This window comes from Tasmannia lanceolata, unplaced genomic scaffold (assembly GCF_043159265.1).
Source record: "Tasmannia lanceolata isolate RefF3 unplaced genomic scaffold, GAP_Taslan_0.1 ptg000004l, whole genome shotgun sequence".
Classification (NCBI taxonomy): Eukaryota; Viridiplantae; Streptophyta; class Magnoliopsida; order Canellales; family Winteraceae; genus Tasmannia; species Tasmannia lanceolata.
The window spans coordinates 8232919-8253021 of record NW_027518681.1 but is presented as its reverse complement, the minus strand read 5'-3'; the positions used below and the strand labels follow the sequence as shown (position 1 = coordinate 8253021).

Below are 20103 nucleotides of genomic sequence, written 5' to 3'. Positions count from 1 at the left end.
CTCTAGAGGTTCCTAGGTAGAAAATGTGGTTCCGTAGTGGTTCCGGGGTAGAAAATGTGGTTGTGGTTCCGTAGTGGTTGTGGGGTAGAAAATGTGGTTCCCTAGTGGTTCCGAGGTATGAAATGTGGTTCCCGAGTGGTCCCGGGGTAATAAATGTGGTTGTGTAGTAGTTCCGGGGTAGAAAATGCGGTTCCGTAATTCTTCGGAGGTATAAAATGTGGTTCCGTAGTGGTTGTGGGGTAGAAAATGTGGTTCCCTAGTGGTTCCGAGGTATGAAATGTGGTTCCCGAGTGGTCCCGGGGTAATAAATGTGGTTGTCTAGTGGTTCTGGGGTAGAAAATGTGGTTCCGTAATTCTTCGGAGGTATAAAATGTGGTTCCGTAGTGGTTGTGGGGTAGAAAATGTGGTTCCCTAGTGGTTCCGAGGTATGAAATGTGGTTCCCGAGTGGTCCCGGGGTAATAAATGTGGTTGTGTAGTGGTTCCGGGGTAGAAAATGTGGTTCCGTAATTCTTCGGAGGTATAAAATGTGGTTCCGTAGTGGTTGTGGGGTAGAAAATGTGGTTCCCTAGTGGTTCCGAGGTATGAAATGTGGTTCCCGAGTGGTCCCGGGGTAATAAATGTGGTTGTCTAGTGGTTCCGGGGTAGAAAATGTGGTTCCGTAATTCTTCGGAGGTATAAAATGTGGTTCTGTAGTGGTTGTGGGGTAGAAAATGTGGTTCTCTAGTGGTTCCGAGGTATGAAATGTGGTTCCCGAGTGGTCCCGGGGTAATAAATGTGGTTCCGTAGTAGTTCCGGGGTAGAAAATGCGGTTTCCTACTGGTTCGGAGCTATAAAATGTGGTTCCATAGTTGTTGTGGGGTATAAAATGTGGTTTCGTAGTGGTTCCGGGGGTATAAAATGTGGTTCCCTAGAGGTTCCGGGCTAGAAAATGTGGTTCCGTAGTGGTTCCGAGGTATAAAATGTGGTTCCATAGTGGTAGTGGGGTATAAAATATGGTTCCGTAGTGGATAAGTGGGTATAAAATGTGGTTCCGTAGTGGTTCCGGGGTAGAAAATGTGGTTCCGTAGTGGTTCCGAGATATAAAATGTGGTTCCGTACTGGTTACGTGGTATAAAATGTGGTTCCATAGTGGTTGTGGGGTATAAAATGTGGTTCCGTAGTGGTTCAGAGGTATAGAATGTGAATCCGTAATGGTTCCCGGGGTATAAAATGTTGTTCCGAGGTATAAAATGTGGTTCCGCTGTGGTTCGAAGGAATAAAAGAGTGCTTCCAAGAGTAGGGAACTTATTGTTCCAATTGTGGTTGTATCATTGTAAATGGTTGTTCATATATTACTTTGTATTCAAATTTTATGGGGGTTTAATATTGGTTCTTATCCTAATAGGGTTTGCGAAAATGGTGGAAAGAATGGCTTCTTTTATGTTACACGTTGATGGGTACTTGAAGGATAAAGTATCATTTGAGTATATTGGCGGGACGAAGATGTCTTTAATTGTGAATCGGAATATAAAATTTAAAGAATTTGAGTCTCTAGTTCACCAAAAAATCCATACCACAGCAACCGGTATCTCACAATCTATACAATGTCGATATGTCGTGGATCCATATCAAATCGTGTTGTACGACATTCGAAATGACGATGACGTAGCTATGGTGATGATGCTTTTTGAGAATAGCCTCTTCAATTGTATGAGCCTGTACATAACCAAAGAGTACAGAGTAGGAGGAATTAGTTCTGCACCGATCCCCATCCGGAGGTAAAATATTCAGTAAGGTGGAAATTTTCATTCTTTGAACTCTCATTCCATTACACTATTAGGTGATGTGAAATTTGTCATTGGTCAGGAATATGAGGGATCGAATTCAACATTATGAATATCCTATTTTATATGGAAATATTTGTGATCCTTCTTCTCGTCCTCTTGAACCGCCATTGAACCTCATAAATAAATCCATCCGTGCAGCGTCAGCAACATCTAATCGAAATGACGTTGGTGCTCCGAAGAACATACAAATATTGGGCAGAAACCGAGAAGATACCAATATTCCTCGGAATCCGAATAGATATTCAGTGGACTTGAACGAAGACTATGAGGACCCTATTTTTAATGTGACAGAGGAAAATACATGGTAACATATGAGCACTGCCATGTAATCTTGTAATTACTAATTACATTTACTTCGCCAGTTCTATGTTTCTCTCATACAATATTCATTCTAACGTACTCCCTACTGTGCAGGCACGATGCAGAGTTCAGCAGGGATTTCCATAGTGATATGCATGTTAGTGATGGCATTGAATGCGAGGATGGTAATAGTATAAAGGGTGATGATTCATTTGGTGATGATGACTTCGTTGAGGACAGTGTGCGCGAAGGTGACTTTGGTAAGGAAGATGAGTGCGAAGCTGTACGCCCCCTCGTTGGTGTACAGAACGTTGTGGGCGACCCGTTGTGTAATACATATAGAAGGGAGCGGTTGGAAGTAGATGAGATGGTTGTAGATGAATTAAATGAGGGACGTATAGGACTTGAGGAGATGAAGGTGGGGGGAATCTTCCCGAATTTGAAAGTATTTAAGAACAAAGTGAAAGAGTACGCAATTGAACGGAAGTTTGTATTCGTCCCAGTAGATTCAAAGCCTACAAAATATGCTGTTAGATGCAAGGATAAAAGTTGCCCCTTCAGAATCAGTGGGAGAATTTGTTTGGATCATGTTATGGTAAAACGGTTTGTGCCAGAGCATACATGCTCAGGTACTATGAGGGGTAATGACCATCCCCTTGTCACAGCAGCTTGGGCAGCAGACACCTGTCTTAGGTTATTTCCCTGCCCAGGAGACGTGAGGCCTACTCTGATAAGAGCATACATCAAGGATAAGTGGGGTATAACCATAAGCTATGTGAAGGCTTTCAATGCGAAGGTCATTATACACGAAAAAATGTGTGGAAATGCCGAAGCGTCTTACCGCATCCTTCCTGCATATGCTGAAGAGATGGAGAGATGCAATCCTGGCACCATTATGTGTGTATATCGAAGTCGTCAGCTATGGACCGGTGGAGATAATACATTTGCTCGTTTATTTTGGTCATTCGGCCCTAGCATTCGCGCATTCAGTCGAACAATTAGACCACTGATACTAATTGATGGGACACATTTGCGAGGCAAGTATAAAGGAATTTTATTAGCTGCCACTGCAGTAGATGGTGACGGTGGATTATTTCCGTTAGCATATGCAGTGGTTGAGAATGAGATGTATGAGAGCTGGCTATGGTTTCTTCGTTTACTCCGCCAAAGGGTGATACCAGCCGAAAAAAACAACAACGAATTCACTATTTCCTCTGATAGGATGAAGGGTTTGCCTAGAGCTATAGACGAAGCATTGCCGGGATCATACCATAGCTACTGTATTCGTCACCTCAATGCTAATTTTCTGAAGACCTTTAAGAGTCAAATACTTTGTAAACTATTTTCGAGAGCCGCATATGCTTTAAGGGAGAGAGAATATAAGGAGACGATGGAATGTATTAAAGAGAAGAATGCAAAAGCAGAGAAATGGATATCTGAGATTCCTAAAGAAAAGTGGGCTAATGTATACTTTAAAGGGTCTAGGTGGAATATGTTGACAACTAATGCAGCGGAGTCCTTCAACAACGTATTAAAGGGCGCACGGGAGTTACCCATCGCGGCTCTAGTCGATCACACTAGATGGAAAGTACAAGAGTACTTCCACCTTCGCCGCAAGGCTGCTTCTGAATGGAAAATGCATTTGACCCATAATGCAGAAAAATGGTTAGCCAGATCATGTCTGTATGGCAGTAAGTTCACACCCCGGCCGTGTAGTTGGAATGAATATGAAGTTATATCGTCAACTAATACGGATCGTGTGGACTTAGAGCAGAGAACGTGTATGTGTGGTCTGTTCCAAATTATGGGATTGCCGTGTGGGCATGCCATAGCAGCCATGGGAGTCAACAAGGTGGACAAATATAGGTACTGTCAGGATTGGTTTTTGGCTTCAACTTATCGGACTACATATGACGACGTGATTCACCCTACTTTAGATCGCACACAATGGCCGGAGCCATCCCATGTTTTAGAAGTAGTGTTGCCACCACGAGTAAGAAGACAGCCTGGACGACCCAAAAAAGTACGAATGGAAAGAGGGCTACAATTTGGACAACATCACAACTGCAAATCATGTGGGGAACCTGGACACAACAAAAGAACGTGCAAAAACCCCCCCCTTGTAAATCTTCAGTTAAATATGACGCCCATCGGTCCATCCGCACCTACAGAAAATACGTATGTTCCATTATGACTCACTTGATATGATTTCTCTATCAAACCCATCATTTTATTGATTGTTGCATGTTTTTCTTGTAGGTCCGGTGTCTCATTCGCACCTCCTTTCTTTGCTTAGGGATGGAGTTGTTGGTTTGTTTGTACAAAGTGGCATTGATTTTGGGACTCTTCATACTGCACATAAATATTTACTCACACAGAATTTGTATAAATTAAACGTTATTATAGACTTATAGTATTACATTGGTTGTACAGCTGACCGTGACTGTTGTAAAACTTATCATTAATGTATCATTGGTGTTGGCAATATCATTGGTTTTTACTCACTACCGAAAAGTCAATCGGCCCACATTGTTTGGATCATCTAAATCGTTCATTTGATACGACATCACATATATTGGGTGTGCTCAAATAATCAGGTCCATCGAATGGAGGTAATCCTTCCATCTGTGGACGAACAAAGTGTACATACGATTACTCGAAAGTCTGAACCTAGCGTTGGACTTCCCAATGACGAGAGCGGAAGCGCAATATCACTTCTTTCCCGTCCGGACGAACAGTAGAGTTGCAAAGTCTACTGCCCGTCCGACGGAAGTCCAGTAGACTTTGCATCTCTAATTGGGATAATTCGGAATTCCGAACCAATTTCCGGACTTCCGACGGAAGCCCAGTAGGTTGGCAACTCTACTGGACATCATTCGGAAGTCCGGACGTTGGGTCGGAGTTTCGAGGCGGAATTCCGAAGGAGTACTCGGATTTCCGACGGAAGTCCAGTAGACTTTGCATCTCTACTGGGCATCATTCGGAAGTCCGAGTGTTGTTTAGGCACTCCGAGCCCTTCGGACTACCGATTGAACTTCGGTTTTCCGAATCGGAATTCCGAAACAACTTACGGACTTCCGACGGGCGTCCAGTAGACTTGCCAACTTACTGGACATCATTCGGAAGTCCGGACGTTGGTTCGGATTTCCGACGCGGAATTCCGAAACAATTTCCGGACTTCCGACGGGAGTCCAGTAGGTTGGCAAGTCTACTGGACATCAGTCGGAAGTCCGGAAGTTGTTTCGGAATTCCGACTCGGAAATCCGAACCAACGTCCGGACTTCCGAATGATGTCCAGTAGAGTTGCCAATCTACTGGACATCATTCGGAAGTCCGGTTGTTGGTTCGGATTTCCGAGTCGGAAATCCGAAACAACTTCCGGACTTCCGACGGGAGTCCAGTAGAGTTGCCAATCTACTGGACATCATTCGGAAGTCCGGTTGTTGGTTCGGATTTCCGAGTCGGAAATCCGAAACAACTTCCGGACTTCCGACGGGAGTCCAGTAGACTTGCCAACCTACTGGACATCATTCGGAAGTCCGGACGTTGGTTCGGATTTCCGACGCGGAATTCCGAAACAATTTCCGGACTTCCGACGGGAGTCCAGTGGAGTTGCCAATCTCCTGGGCATCATTCGGAAGTCCGGCTGTTGGTTCGGATATCCGAGTCGGAAATCCGAAACAACTTCCGGACTTCCGACGGGGGTCCAGTAGACTTGCCAACCTACTGGACATCATTCGGAAGTCCGGACGTTGGTTCGGATTTCCGACTCGGAATTCCGAAACAACTTCCGGACTTCCGACTGATGTCCAGTAGACTTGCCAACCTACTGGACTCCCGTCGGAAGTCCGGAAATTGGTTCGGAATTCCGACACGGATTTCCGAAGTTCAATCGGTAGTCCGAAGGAGTCCAGTACAACAGCATATATGGTTCCGGACCGGGTTCATGTACGTTACTACACGAGGATCTACCAATTCAATGGGCTTCATCACATGTATACATCATTTCTGGCGCAAGATCATTCAGATTATATATTAATGATGATCATTTGGGTGATGAACTCGTAATGTTAAGCACTTGATGTTTAAAGCACATATCTTTTGTGTCGGATGGAGAAAAGAGTGGAATTGTGGAACATGTCAGTTTACCGGTCCCCACTACATTTTTCATCTTTACCCCAGTACAAAGAGCTTTTTCCCGATCCTGGTCACTCAGAAGCTTTTTTGTGTTTGTTGTTTTTTAAAATATGTTTTATGAGTAAGCTGGGGTTAGGCAGGACCCCGACCAGATATATTTATGGAAACCAAAGATATACATGAAGGAAGAAAACAACCTCCTTACATAAAAGGGGGGAACAAAAAGAGGCAAGAAGCCCAAACAACAACATCCAAACACAGGACAGAACCTGCAAAAACAGCCCAAAACAAAAAAACAAAGCTCGAAGTGATTTCTTTGCGTTTGGTAGGGGCAGAATAGCTTGGAGATGAAGGGGTGGATTTCAGATCATTGAAAAGATTTGCCCAAGGGAGACTTGCAGACCATATAGATCAATCCTCATCCAGAAGGTTGCTATTCAAGGACCAGATGTTGAAGCCATTCCTCATCCACGACTTCTTCAAGTTGCCAGAAACGCTGAAGAGAGCCCGGATTTGGAACAAGCCTTACCTGCAAACAACCACAATTATCATAATGAATAAGTAGAACATTTTGGTGTTTCCCAATTGTGTGCAAAATATCCACTCACCCTAGCAGGTTGATTTCCGCCACCTACTTCAGGAACGAGGAGAGCAAGTATCGGATCACCCGCGAAGCAATTGAACTCTAATGCATGTACAACCAACAACAATGACTCCCAGGTAAGAATGTGAACAACTTATAGGGATACTTTCCCATAGACCCCATTCAACATTTCCGAAAGTAGGGAAGCTCGCATAGCTGTAATATCTTTCTGGGTGAAATCGAGGCTAGCGTCACGGGTAATGTATTCCATCTCTTTCAAAACGAACAGCCCACAGTCGTGGCTGGAAAACATCAAGCAAAACCGAGAAGAAGAATTAATCGTTTACGGAGGTATCGTAAACTGAAGTAATTGCACGTAACATACCTGTTACCTTGTAGGGGCCGATCGACCACTACATCAATGGGGAATGCACTTATATCAATGTCTTTGACCATTCTGAACCATTTAACAAAGTAATCGACCTACAAATCAAGAATTCCGTACGTTAGGGCAGTAGTAAGAAAAAATTAATTACTAATTGCCATACGAATCAAGAGTAGTACTCACAAGGGGTTGCACCTTCCTACAATCTGTGTGACTGTAAAGAGAATCGTAAAGAAGGAAGGTACGATGCCCCATATCCAACACGAGAAGTACCCAATGAACCATTTCAATGTTAATTGGAATGAGTACTTTTCGTATCTCTTGAAGAGGGGTGTTCTCTACACGAGTTACGAATCTGGAACATGCATCGGGACGTTCACATCTTTCGTCAAGAATAACTTGCTGCAACCAAAAAAAGAAATGTTAGAATTGCCCGCAGCTTGGGAAACAAAAATCACTACTTATAAGTTAATTTAATCTCACAGGTAGATGGGTAGCAAGGCAAATGCATGATCCCTTTTTTTTTGTTCGCCAACATTCGTCCCGCAAGTTCAAGTAATCCGTATATACATTAACAATCTACATAACAGACCATAGGTCAACGAGAAGGAATTCTAAGAAGATATGTGTACCAACGCATTATTCACGCTTTACGTTACTAACTGAACCATATAACATCTTACCGGAGATGATATCCACCCTCTACGATCGGTTAGTATAAGCAAGTCTTCTTTACACATGTGGTACCCATCACTGTGAATGACTCTCTCACTGCAAATCGAGTAAAAAGTCAGCTACCTCTATGGTCCTTTGGTCATATAATTGTACTTAAACAACCTATGTATGCAATTAATCGGAGATATTAGAATTAAAAAACAATGTAGGTTGTACGAAAATTTACGTAGGTGGTAGCGCTGCCAATGCATCCACCTTCATCGCTGCAGGCCCGGTGATATTGCGAAGAGCATACATGCTTTTCCGGTTGCTTATGACATACGGTGAACTGACTGCTCTACTAGGTTGTAACTTCCTTCGACGTTGCTTCACATTTTTTTCAATGCTCCCAATAACTTTTTCATCTTCTTTCTTATTTGATTTCTTACTCTTACTGAGGTTCAAATCAGGAGTGTCAACCAAGATAACCATTTTAGCTGCAGCATCCCTGACATCCCTAGTAATTAGGCTATCAATAGAGATATGTTCTACGCTATCATCAACTATGTGTTTCCCCATATCATCTACAAAAACACCATCCCCTACTTCCCCCTTCGCAGTCACTATCTCGGGTTCCCCATCCATATTGTCGGCCTCTCGTTCCCTCTTTCTCGTTATCTTCGTTGGGATATTATTCCCTGACTCCAAACCTTCCCTCTTTCTGGAACCTCTCCCGAACAAATGAATTTTTACCTCCCTCATTTCACGTTCAACTCTGGTTAACCTCTCCAACAATGAACTATTTGTAACAGATTCATCTACTTCGGACTTCCCATGTTCCCCTCTTCCTCTCGTACTTCTCCTCCTTCGTTCTCTCCTCTGATATGTCGCAATTGGCCTCATTGGATCCCTCAGTACAGGCAGAGTTTGACCCCTGCAATCCCCCACTGGGACCACAATTGAACCGACTGAATCGCAAGGAATACTACCATCGTCGTGTTGATCATCGAGTCGAAGTAGAGATTCTTCCCTTGCCGTAGCTTCGACCCTCCTAACCACCTGGAATACATTCCATATTACTAATTACAAATACGACTGTAAAAATAACACGAAAGACATACAACGACCAACATGCATTATACTCTCACCTCTACGGCTTTCACCGTCCCATGAATAATAGAGTTAATCAACTGTTGATGCTCCATCTTCTTCGTATTCATCTGAGCGGTCCACTTAAATAGACGCGGATACGCATCAGGAGAATTAGGTGCCCATAACGTGGTATGCTCAAATAGCCATACCTGATATCAAAGTAGATTAGATCCGCATAAGATAGAAAGAAAAAAACTATATGCAATGAATGGAAAATTACCTGTAAAATGATAGAGCAACCCAATATATGTCCCTTTCCACCGAGTGCAGCATGTGAATCTAATGATCTGACCAAGAACTCATGAACGGGAAAAGCCCATGCAACATTTCCTATAGTCTGCAGATCAATATACGGGAAGAGGCAAGAACATGCCTTCTGGTCCCTCTGCGCAAACAAGACAGTGCTGCAGAATAACAATATCAAATGCTTCACAGTCGACTTCACCAAGTCTTCTTCGTCTGAATCCATATCGGCATGAATAACCTTCACCACCTCGTCATAGGTGGCGGTTGGACCCCCAAACCTCCAACCATCCACAGTATCACTGCTAGACCAATCAAATTGCGGCCTTTCCCCAATCATACTTAAACCTAATATTTTAGCTACATCACTAACTAGAAATGGGAGTACGATGCCGCCCAAACAAAAACCTTTCCGTTTGGGATCCCATTTATTTACCATTGTCGTCAAAATCTTCTTCCGCAACTCGACATCTTCGAGGCCCTCATGCAGAACCAAATCTGTAAATGGGGTATCCTTTATGAAATCCCTATGCACATCCCGTAACCGAATATTTTGTAGGGACTCGTGAAAGCGTGATGGACAGCATCTAGATAAGACATATTTCGCCTGCAAAAATGGCACTATTAAACAGTTGAGCGAGAAACAGCAGGAGATGCAGACGGAAAATATAACAGTTACTCACCATCACGAAAAAGGAAACAATTGTTGGGAAAGATCAACAATTTTGTTTACTTCGTATGTATCTGTCGAAACCACCAACAATCACTTGAAACACAATATTAGTCTATTCAAACACAGTATTACTCCATTGAAACAACAAGGATAAAGAAACCATATGTAATCACTTTAAACAACACAGGGCTCCCCAAATAACTGGAAACAACCAGACGTAAAGATCATGAACACCATATATGACAACCGTAGCTAACCCCTTCAAATTTAAACAATCAAACATCGGTTCAAACAACATATGGCTCCCCAAGTAATAGCAACCATAACAAACCGTACGAGAGTCAAGCAAAACCATTCAAACTTAAACCACCAAAAATCACTTAAAACAACCATAGCTATATAGATACTTGAATCAAATTCATAAGAACCATCATAAACATACCATGCAAGCAAGACACACAATATAACGATAATATCATATAATCCATCCATCCATAATAACATATCAAACCCGTATATAACATAACATCCATGACCCATTAAAAAAAAAAAAATTTAAAAGAAACATAACATCCATCTATCCATAAATCAACCACAGCAACGCTCTAATGATCTGGGGGCAACAGATGGTGGACCAAGTTGGTCAATGAAGAAAGCTGCTCCGTGAGTGAGGTGACCGCTGTGCCCAAGTCCTGGCGGAGGGTGGAGATCTCGGTGCGTACCCCAGTCAAAGCTTGCTGAGTCGCCAATTGCTCTTGATGATGGGATTGTAAAAGCTGATTAACCGCGGTAAAGTGCCCGTCAAGGTGCTGACGATGTGCACGAAGCTCCTGCGCAACAAACTCCTGTGATGCAAAACGCTGAGCCGGCTGACGACGAGGGGGAGCAGGGCCCTGTATATCAAGCCGCATGGCCTTTACAGTTTTAGCATTGAACACAGTTGCGGGACTAAGGCGTTCTTCACCACCTTGTATCAACTTCTCATGGTTGAAGACATGCGTGAGAAGCATCCCGAATGGTAGACTAGCCAAGGCCTTTGTCCTCGTGTCCTCCATGAACCTAAGGAGGATATAGCCAAGGTGAAGGGGCGTGCCGCGAAGAAGTCGGTGCATAATAAAAGCCTCAAAAGGCCGGACCATGTCAGCATTGCCTCCGCGAGGCGTGATATTGCTCGTCAGAATCTTGTGTAGGACTTTGCACATAGGGGTCAGGGAATTGTAGGATACGTTGGTTGACCCGTCAGTAGGTGGGCCTTCGCAACCAAGCTCCCCATAGGCGGCGACCGGATCATCTATACAGGCACTAATGTCATCCATGGTTCCGGGCCAAAAGTAGATTTCGTCGCCTGTGGTGGGAAGAGAGACAACTTCACAAAACTTTTGAACTGTCATATGGATGGTTTTGTTGTTTACTCTGGATTGGAAGACCTTCAAATCTCTGTCGAATCTGTAATTGGCATAGAATTGCTTGACGAGAGTCGGGTACGAGTCACAGTGAATTTCGAGAAAATTGACCCATCGAAAGGCCAGAAATAAGGGTTTCACATTATAAACTTCGACATCTTTAAAAATGACTTTCCTACCTCGGAGTATGCCCTTCCTTTCTATACGACCGAGGGACCCAACCTCTACATCTGCATCCTCATTGCCCATATCCTCATCGGAGGCAGGAGGACTAGGGGAGGGCTCACGGATAGCCTTCCCACGCCGTTTGCGGGTAGAAGACCCTGCATCTACATTCACATTCTTCTTTCTTTGCTTCGCGCGCTGCATGACTATAGGGGTTTTGGGTTAGGTGGTTAGTGGGGTTCACAAAGTAAAAGGGGAGCCGCTTCCGGTCCTTATCTGCACAAAGCAGGAGAATAACTTGGAGGGGAAGATACTTTAAGTAGGAGATAGTTGAAAAGTTGAAATTAAAGATACTTCAAAGAAAACCATGTTTAAGAAAGTTTGTACAAACACACTATTTAGAGACTTCGAACCACTTGAAACCAATGTTAGGATAGACGAACTACGGAACCACATATTAGAAAGTTCACAAATATGATTAGTGGAACCACATATTAGAAAGTTCAAACCACAATAACTGGATAGATGAAGTACAGAACCACAAATTACACAGTTTGAACCAGTAATACTGGATACAGGGTCCATGGAATACTGGTTCCAACTTCGGCAGAATAAGTGGTTTCATGGATGCAACTTCCATGGAATAACGGTTCTAACTTTCAAACCCCTAATTGAAACCCTTCAAACAAATTCAAAACAATGCAACCATTGAAAAGCATTGAAAACCATGGAAACCCCAAATGATACCCTTGAAACCATTGGAAACCTATATGCAACCATTTAAACCCTAAATGAAACCAGCCAAACCATTGAAACCATAAATGCGAGCCTAAACCATTGAAACCCTTTCAAACCAAAAATTTTACTATTGAAACCCTTTCGAACTAAAATTGGTTCGAACTATATACAAAAAGAGAAACCAGATGAACCTATTGAAAAATGCCAAAATAGAGGATCCTTGTTACGTGCAGAATCTGTACCACTTATTTAGTTATTTTCCTTTATGTTAATTTTCCCGTAGGGTCACTCCCATCTATGTAATGGAGTTGGTTTTGAGTGATTGTGGTGTCAGTTATGGAGAGTAAGTTAAATTTTGGTCCCATCCCATGTTTGGTTGCCTTTTACCACTAGGTATTTTTTAATCCCACTCTTCTAATCATTACTTCTGGGGTGAAATTTTTAATCCCACTTTTGTAATGATTGAAATGTCATCCCATCCCAAGATAACCCCAGGAACAAAAATAAACTCAGGAACCAAAAATAAGCTTCAGCAAATATTTTTTCTACCCAACAGTGCAAACAACCAAACAAAGGTTTTTTTTTTCCCAACATATCTCCCAGGGTATTTTTTTCTCCCACATAACCAAACATGGGATTTTTATTTTACCGGGATACTTTTACGACTTTTTTTTTGCCACCTATCTCCCAGGGTATTTTTTTCTGTCACATAACTCCCAGGAACAAAAAAAACCTGGCAACCATACAGAGCACAAAGAGTTCTTATTTTGGTGTTACATTTCTTGTTTTTGGTGGAGTTAAGACAGAAGCCTCTGGTTTGGCCATTTCCCACTTTTAACCTCGTGGTTTGGAAGTTACCAACGACACCACCAGGTATGTGGCATGCAACAAAAGCGAAGAATCCTAAGATCATCTCCTGCTGACTTACCAATTCTCCTATCAACTGTGGATGCACGTTATCAAGAGTTTTGGCATAGGTAGGGTATCTCAAGGATCAATCAAGAAAGTCATTCTTAATTGGAGTATACGCCCTTTCGGCGAAGCTGGTTGAATCACATGGAAGAATGTCCCATTTGTTTTGATATGTCAACTTTCGAAATAAGGAACAACTGAATAGTGAAGGAGCGCGAGAGAGAAATAGGAAGAATACTGCTAGATATCAACATTGTTATACTATGGGGAAGAGGGAACAAGCTCAAACCCACAAACACGGTGACTGATATTCTAAGGGGTCGGACAACGAATCTCATGGAGAAGAGTGGAAAACCTAAAACCTCACTAAAGTGGTACACCCCACCCCTTGGATCAATCAAATTCAATTTTGACAGAAGCTAAAAAGGAAGCCCGGGCTGGGTAAGGATTGGGGTAATCTTCCGTAACTACGATGGGTAAACAATCCCATGCCATTAAAAAAATATCTTTAAAAATCTTTTCTTTTTCTGTATCACTGGGCATATGTGATGCAAATGAAGTAGAAGCCCATGCCTTAATTCTTCTTCTTTTTTGAATGTTGAAGCTTTCATTAAAAGGAAGAAGACCAAGATGGTCGAAACTCCAAAGATTACAAGGACAGAAAAACAAGAGAAGCCCGTGCCTTACTATGGGGGCTGAAATGGTATTCGAATGCTAGACTAGAGGCACTGATCATCGAAGGGGACTCCTCTAACCCCATCGCTTGGACTGCTACTAAATCGTCAGGACCTTGGAAGCAAGATAACGTAATAGCAGAGATTAGATATTTGTGCTTATTCTAGCAGTTCCTAAATCTCATCTTACATGTCCAGCATTTCCATAGGTTTTCATGATTTTATCAGGATTTCCAGCAAAATTCCGAACCAAAACATTTATGTTTCTCTCACAACTGAAACCGAATTCAAAACTGAAGTGGGGTATAACCATAACCTTGGTTGAGCCTCGTTTAGGCCTATAAAATGATATGAAGGGAGACCAATTGTCATCGCAGGACAATCCTCCCCTACCAAATCTCGTTGACGTCCTTTTCTTTCCTTCAGCATACCACCTCCTTCAACGATTCCTCCATCAATTCTTCCGATGAGGAGCTCGATCCTCCCATCGACTCTTCAACCGACTGGGACACTCCAAGCGCCCATTCCTTGTTGCCCATATTGCTCTTTCCATCATAGGGCCTTCAACTAATTGTAAGGTTGAGACTCTCCCATCCTTGCCATTCTTCGTATGTACAATGGGGAACATGTATGGGAACCACTCGCCCATGGTACTTACCACTACAAGATGAGGTATGGGAACTACCTACCTTTGCTGCACATGAGAACTCCATCCCTTGTATCACCTGGTAGTCGTACAAGGGCATTGTCGTGAGGTTGATGGAACTCTACGAACTTTACTTCCACACCTTTTCCACCCTAGGGTGGGCCTCCAAGTTTACGACCTTCACGGGTGTAAAGTCATTCGCAAATTGTAGGCCTAACGGCATACCATCCTCCAACACGAAGTTGCGAGTTATGCATATGTACACTGAAGCCTCGTGGTCTTCCCGTTAATGAGCACGTCCAAATATCATGATTTTCACAAAAACCCTAATATTTTAGGGCTTTTTTTGTTTTTATCAATGTTCTCTTTCTTAAAATGTGGGTTTAATGTACCCATGGGGTGGGGTTTCATTGTCTGTGGTGGAGGTGACGGCGGTGGCCGGAGATGGCGAAGGTGGCGGTGGAAGGAGGTGGCGGTGGCAAATGGCTTCAAACCACTGATAAGGGTATTTCTGTCCTCAATATATTAACCATGTTTAGTTTTACTCATTCCGTCAGGTTAAACTAACGGACCGTCAACAGCGGGGGTCTACTAAAAAATGTCATAAAGTTGAGGGGGTGTCATTGCTAACTTCCAAACCACGGGGTTAAAAGTGGAAAATGGCCAAACCACAAGGGGTGTATCTGTATTTTTCCCTTTTTAAAAAAAAATACATTAACTACATGAAAGTTTCATTATAGATGTTGAAGAACAAAAGGGACAACAAATATTCATCACAATGCCAATTAGAACTTCAAATCATCAACTTTGTTCGAGGCTAGCATTATCTTAACCAACAAAAAGAAATTCAAGAACAGGAGGGAATCTTAAAAGGGAAAAAATACAGCCAAAGTTGCTCCATGATTACCAGGTTGTTCTGTAACTCAGTATGGATCAGTTTTTCAAAATGCCGATGGGGTGAAAATGCAGCGAAAGTGAATCCTAGTCGACTTGGTTGATGCGGCTGAGTACTTGGTTGATGAGACTGAGTAATCGGTTGACTCCCCCACATAAATCAGGACAGTCAGAGGAGCTTTGATGGACTTTGTAGGACAAAACGCGGACTCGGCCAAGAACACAGCCAAGTTAAAAAGAGTTCACTTGGGTGAGTCCATGATGATGTGGGGGAGTTTTGAAACTATGGCATGGATTAAACATTTAATGGAATTGAAGGGGGTAATAGAGAACAAGTTTGAGAGGGGGTAATATAGAACAACTTTGACATGGTTCTTGTCTACTTCAGTTTCCATTTGCTAGAGTGCTAAATTGTTGCATAGGTTGTCATAAGTTTGAGATGGAAAATATTCCTTTTTTTCTTATATTTACTTGAAGCGTAAGCTAATCTTGGAACTGATATTAAGTGAAGACATCTCTCTCAAGAAAGTTTTGGTAAATGCTTCTAAAAGTAAGTAGGTCTGGGAAAGTTGTATTGACTTATAAATCCCTATCGTCGAGTTCTGAACCGTGGGAATCGAACCATGACTGAAGTGGTAGTGAAATGGCAAGGAGCTGAAGTTGAAGATGCAACATGGGAGCGCTACCATGATCTATTGAAGAGGTTTCCAGATTCAAACCTTCAGGACAAGGTTGCTTGAAGTGGAGGGGAATGTTACGTGCACAATCTGTACCAGTTATTTAGTTATTTTCTGTAGGGTCAGACCCATGTATGTAATGGAGTTTGTTTTGAGTCATTGTGGTGTCAGTTATGGTGTCCTGTTACTAGTACGTGGAGTCAGTTGTCGTACTTGTCATTTGGAGAATTGTATTCTACTTAAACTCTTCTCTCATGAATGAAAGATATACAACTTTCTTCTCTTAAAAAGTATACTCTTTCATGGAGGTTGGCTCCCTCCAAGTAGCCATTTTTCACCATAGGAAAATCCAAGAGAAAGACGTAACAATCCTTGCAACCACAAATATGAGGGTTCGAACCAGAAATAGTTACAACCACAATTGAACCAAAATTGACAATTGAGATAATTATTTCCACAGAAGGAATAATAGGAACCACTATTTTCAGACTTCGAACCACTTCAAACACACTATTAGACAGTTCGAATGAAAATCATTGCTTACAAGGATCCTTGGAACCATACTTACTGGTTTCAAGGGTTCGAAAGTCTCAAAATTCCAAAATAAATGCTTATGCCTCTTTCCCTTCTGTCAAAAGAGTGCAAAACAAAATCGATAACGGTCCTTCTCCCAATAAAATCAAATGAAACCCTTTGCAAACATAAATAAAACCCTTCACTACCAAAATGAAACCCTTCAAAACCTACAAATCCTGAATCAAATCCTAACAAACCACAGTTACACCTTTCAAAACAAATGGAACCCTTTTGAACCCTAAATGAAACCCTAATTTGGTTTCTAAAATTGATTTCTTTCAATCCATCGAAACCCTAACAAAATGAAACCCTTTGCAAACCATGGATAAACTAGAAATCAAATGAAACCTTTTCAAACCCTAACACAGGAACTAATTATAGCTTTATACAATTTCAATAATGGTTCCAAGTATTTCATCTCCAACACCCAAAGAAGAAAACCCAAAAAATGAAACCCTACATTAAATGGTTTAAAAAATACCTTGGAGAGTTGAAGTACGGGTTTTGGCAAGAGGAGCTACACTTTCCGGCGACAACCTAAACTTTCCGACGCGTATGCAACCTTCCCGGCAAGAATAGTATTTTCCGGCGAGGTCAAAGGGAGAGAACGAGTGAAAAAAACGAGTGAAAATAAGGAGAAAAAGACTGAAAAAGGGTAAAAGAGGGTGAGAGGGTGAGAGGGTAGAACGAGAGGTTAAATGGATGGAAGGGTATTTTACTTATCTTCCTCTCCCAACCGTCTCTTTTCTCCACCGACGGTGACAAGTCTCGTCTGAGAAGAGAGGTAAAAAAAAAACAGTGTAAAAGATAAAAAACGAAAGTAAGAAAAATTAACTTACAAAAGGGTATATTTGTCTTCAAACACAGTTTCTCTCACCTCACACCCCTTATTTTATAATTTTCGAATCCCTACCCTTTATTAACAATTTCAATAAAACTTTGCATTTTTTTCATCATTTGGCCTATTTTCTACCCACTACAGAACCACATTTTATACACCGGAACCACTACGGAACCACATTTTATACCCCACAACCACTATGGAACCACATTTTATACCACGTAACCTCTACGGAACCACATTTTATACCTCAGAACCACTTTGGAACCACATTTTCTACCCCGAGGTATCAAATGTGGTTCCGTAGAGGTTGCGAGGTAGAAAATATGGTTCCGTAGTGATTACGAGGTATAAAATGTGGTTCCGTAGTGGTTGTGGGGTATAAAATGTGGTTCCGTAGTGGTTCCGGGGTATAAAAGGTGTTTCCCTAGTGGTTAGGAGGTATAAAATGGGGTTCCGTAGTGGTTGTGGGGTATCAAATGTGGTTCCATAGTGGTTCCCGGGTATAAAATGTGGTTCCGTAGTGGTTCCGGGGTAGAAAATGTGGTTCCGTAATTCTTCGGAGGTATAAAATGTGGTTCCGTAGTGGTTGTGGGGTAGAAAATGTGGTTCCCTAGTGGTTCCGAGGTATGAAATGTGGTTCCCGAGTGGTCCCGGGGTAATAAATGTGGTTCCGTAGTGGTTCCGGGGTAGAAAATGTGGTTCCCTACTGGTTCGGAGGTATAAAATGTGGTTCTGAGGTATAAAATGTGCTTCCGTAGTGGTTGTGGGGTATAAAATGTGGTTCCCTAGTGGTTCTGGGGTATGAAATGTGGTTCCCTAGTGGTTCCAGCGTATAAAATGTGGTCCCGAAGTGGTTCCAGGGTTGAAAATGTCGTTCCGTAGTGGTTTGAGGGTATAAAATGTCGTTCCGTAGTGGTTTGAGGGTATAAACTTTGACCTCAACACAATATAATCGATCCATGTTTATTGGGGCCAACAAGTGGTATCAGAGCATAGGGCGTGTTATCGTCAATCGGAATTTCCAACAAAGAGTTATTGTCAAAAGAGCACACATATGTGAAAGTTGACTGTTGTTCAAGATCTGAATGTTCCTTCAAGTGTTTGGGTTGAAAGGATTATGGTCCATTTAAAGGTTTAACGAGGAGGTTTTGTTTAAGGTTTTTTTTTTTTGTTACAATAGAGAACGACTCTCTTCTCTATATCTATTTGTGGTATTTTCATTTCATTGGGTGGTGCAAAATTTATGGTGTGAGAAAGAGAACGATACTCTTCTCTTATTCTCAAGATTGGAAGGAGAAGTGTCATCTTTTCTGTTCCGGGAAAGAGAACGATTTTCTCTTATTGGCCCGATGAGTGTTGGGAAAAGAACAATTTTCTTCTTTATACCGTTGCTGTTGCAAAAAGGCAACGGTTATGATGTTTGATGCACCATGATGGAAACCATTATTGTGATAGTTTTGTTCAAAGCATTTCTAATGGAAGCTTCAAAAAAGTTGAAGTTAAAACCTCCCATTTACAGTGTTTGGAAAGGACCGGACCTCAAACTTTTTTTTTCAAAGCCTCAGTTGAAGTTGAAGAAAGAGATCGTGTGGCGGATTTGAAGAATCCGCCACACGATCAATAGCTAGGTATTGATCGTGTGGGAACAAGACTAAATAATGGGAACAAGACAAGTGTGGGAACATCAATAGCCTTGAACAGTGTCAATAGCTAGGTATAACAAGTATAGCAGCACAACCAAAAGGAAAGCTGTTCTTTATGAAGCTAGACTAAATAATGGGAACAAGACAAGTGTTAAATGATGTTCAAGGCTATGATGTTTGTATGCAAATAATATTAGAACTTGAGCATTAAGAAATGCTAACTAGATTTGAAAGTTGGAAATTTGAACTTGGAATTTGCAAAGCTGATGATAGTGGATATTAAGTTTTGAACACTAGTTCAACTAATACTAACGAATGTGTGGAAGTGTTAACCTGCAGTGACGATTAACAACAATTTAAATAGATTTTAGACACAATGCCCACCAGTTAAAGTTTGGGGTTCAAGTTGTGCTAAATCTATTTAAAAGAAGTAAATGTGGAAACACCTATTAAAACCAATCATTGTTATGGGTTCTAATGATAGGTAACAGTAAAAAATAGCTGGTGGTCGAATTAACTGTTAGGCAAAATCTTAAATGCAATAAAAGATAACTACTCTAAGTAAACGGAAATCCAAGAACTAGCTAGGTAATGAGATGAATGTAACAGTAAGACAATAGCGAATCGATGAACACGAAAAAAACCCAAAATTAACAAAACCCTAGATGTAATGTTTAAAAATTACCTTTGAATAGTGGACGGAGCTGATTTCCGGCGAGAGGGGATGCTTTCCGGCGAGTAGGTGGTGCGTCACCGAGATTCACGCGGACGTACGACGGTGACAAAGGTCGTTTCTCCACCGGCGGTGAGAACTCTCGTCGGAGAAGACGAAGGTAAAAAAAAAAACCGTGTAAAAGGTTAAAAACGAAACTAATAAAATAAAAACACTGTAAAAGGTTAAAACCTAAACTAAGGGTATATTTGTCTTCATACGATTTTTCTCTCACCTCACACCCCTTTTTTATAATTTCCAAATT

The 20103-nt window shown here is 41.9% G+C and overlaps 2 protein-coding genes across 3 annotated transcripts in view; one reads left to right on the top strand and one right to left on the bottom strand.

Annotated features, from left to right (window-relative positions):
• The window catches only part of FAAH (fatty acid amide hydrolase), a 93926-nt gene that overhangs the window by 72907 nt on the left and 916 nt on the right, over nucleotides 1–20103 (top strand). The window lies entirely within an intron of this gene.
• LOC143875908 (uncharacterized) lies at nucleotides 6643–10462 on the bottom strand. Its single transcript, XM_077377489.1, has 10 exons — nucleotides 9965–10462; nucleotides 9259–9888; nucleotides 9035–9187; nucleotides 8134–8945; nucleotides 7916–8003; nucleotides 7716–7811; nucleotides 7416–7634; nucleotides 7233–7330; nucleotides 6873–7149; nucleotides 6643–6793 (listed from the first exon to the last, which is right to left on the bottom strand). The coding sequence occupies exons 1-9, from the start codon at nucleotides 9965–9967 to the stop codon at nucleotides 7002–7004; spliced, it is 2247 nt and encodes a 748-aa protein (XP_077233604.1). The 5' UTR covers nucleotides 9968–10462; the 3' UTR covers nucleotides 6643–6793; nucleotides 6873–7001.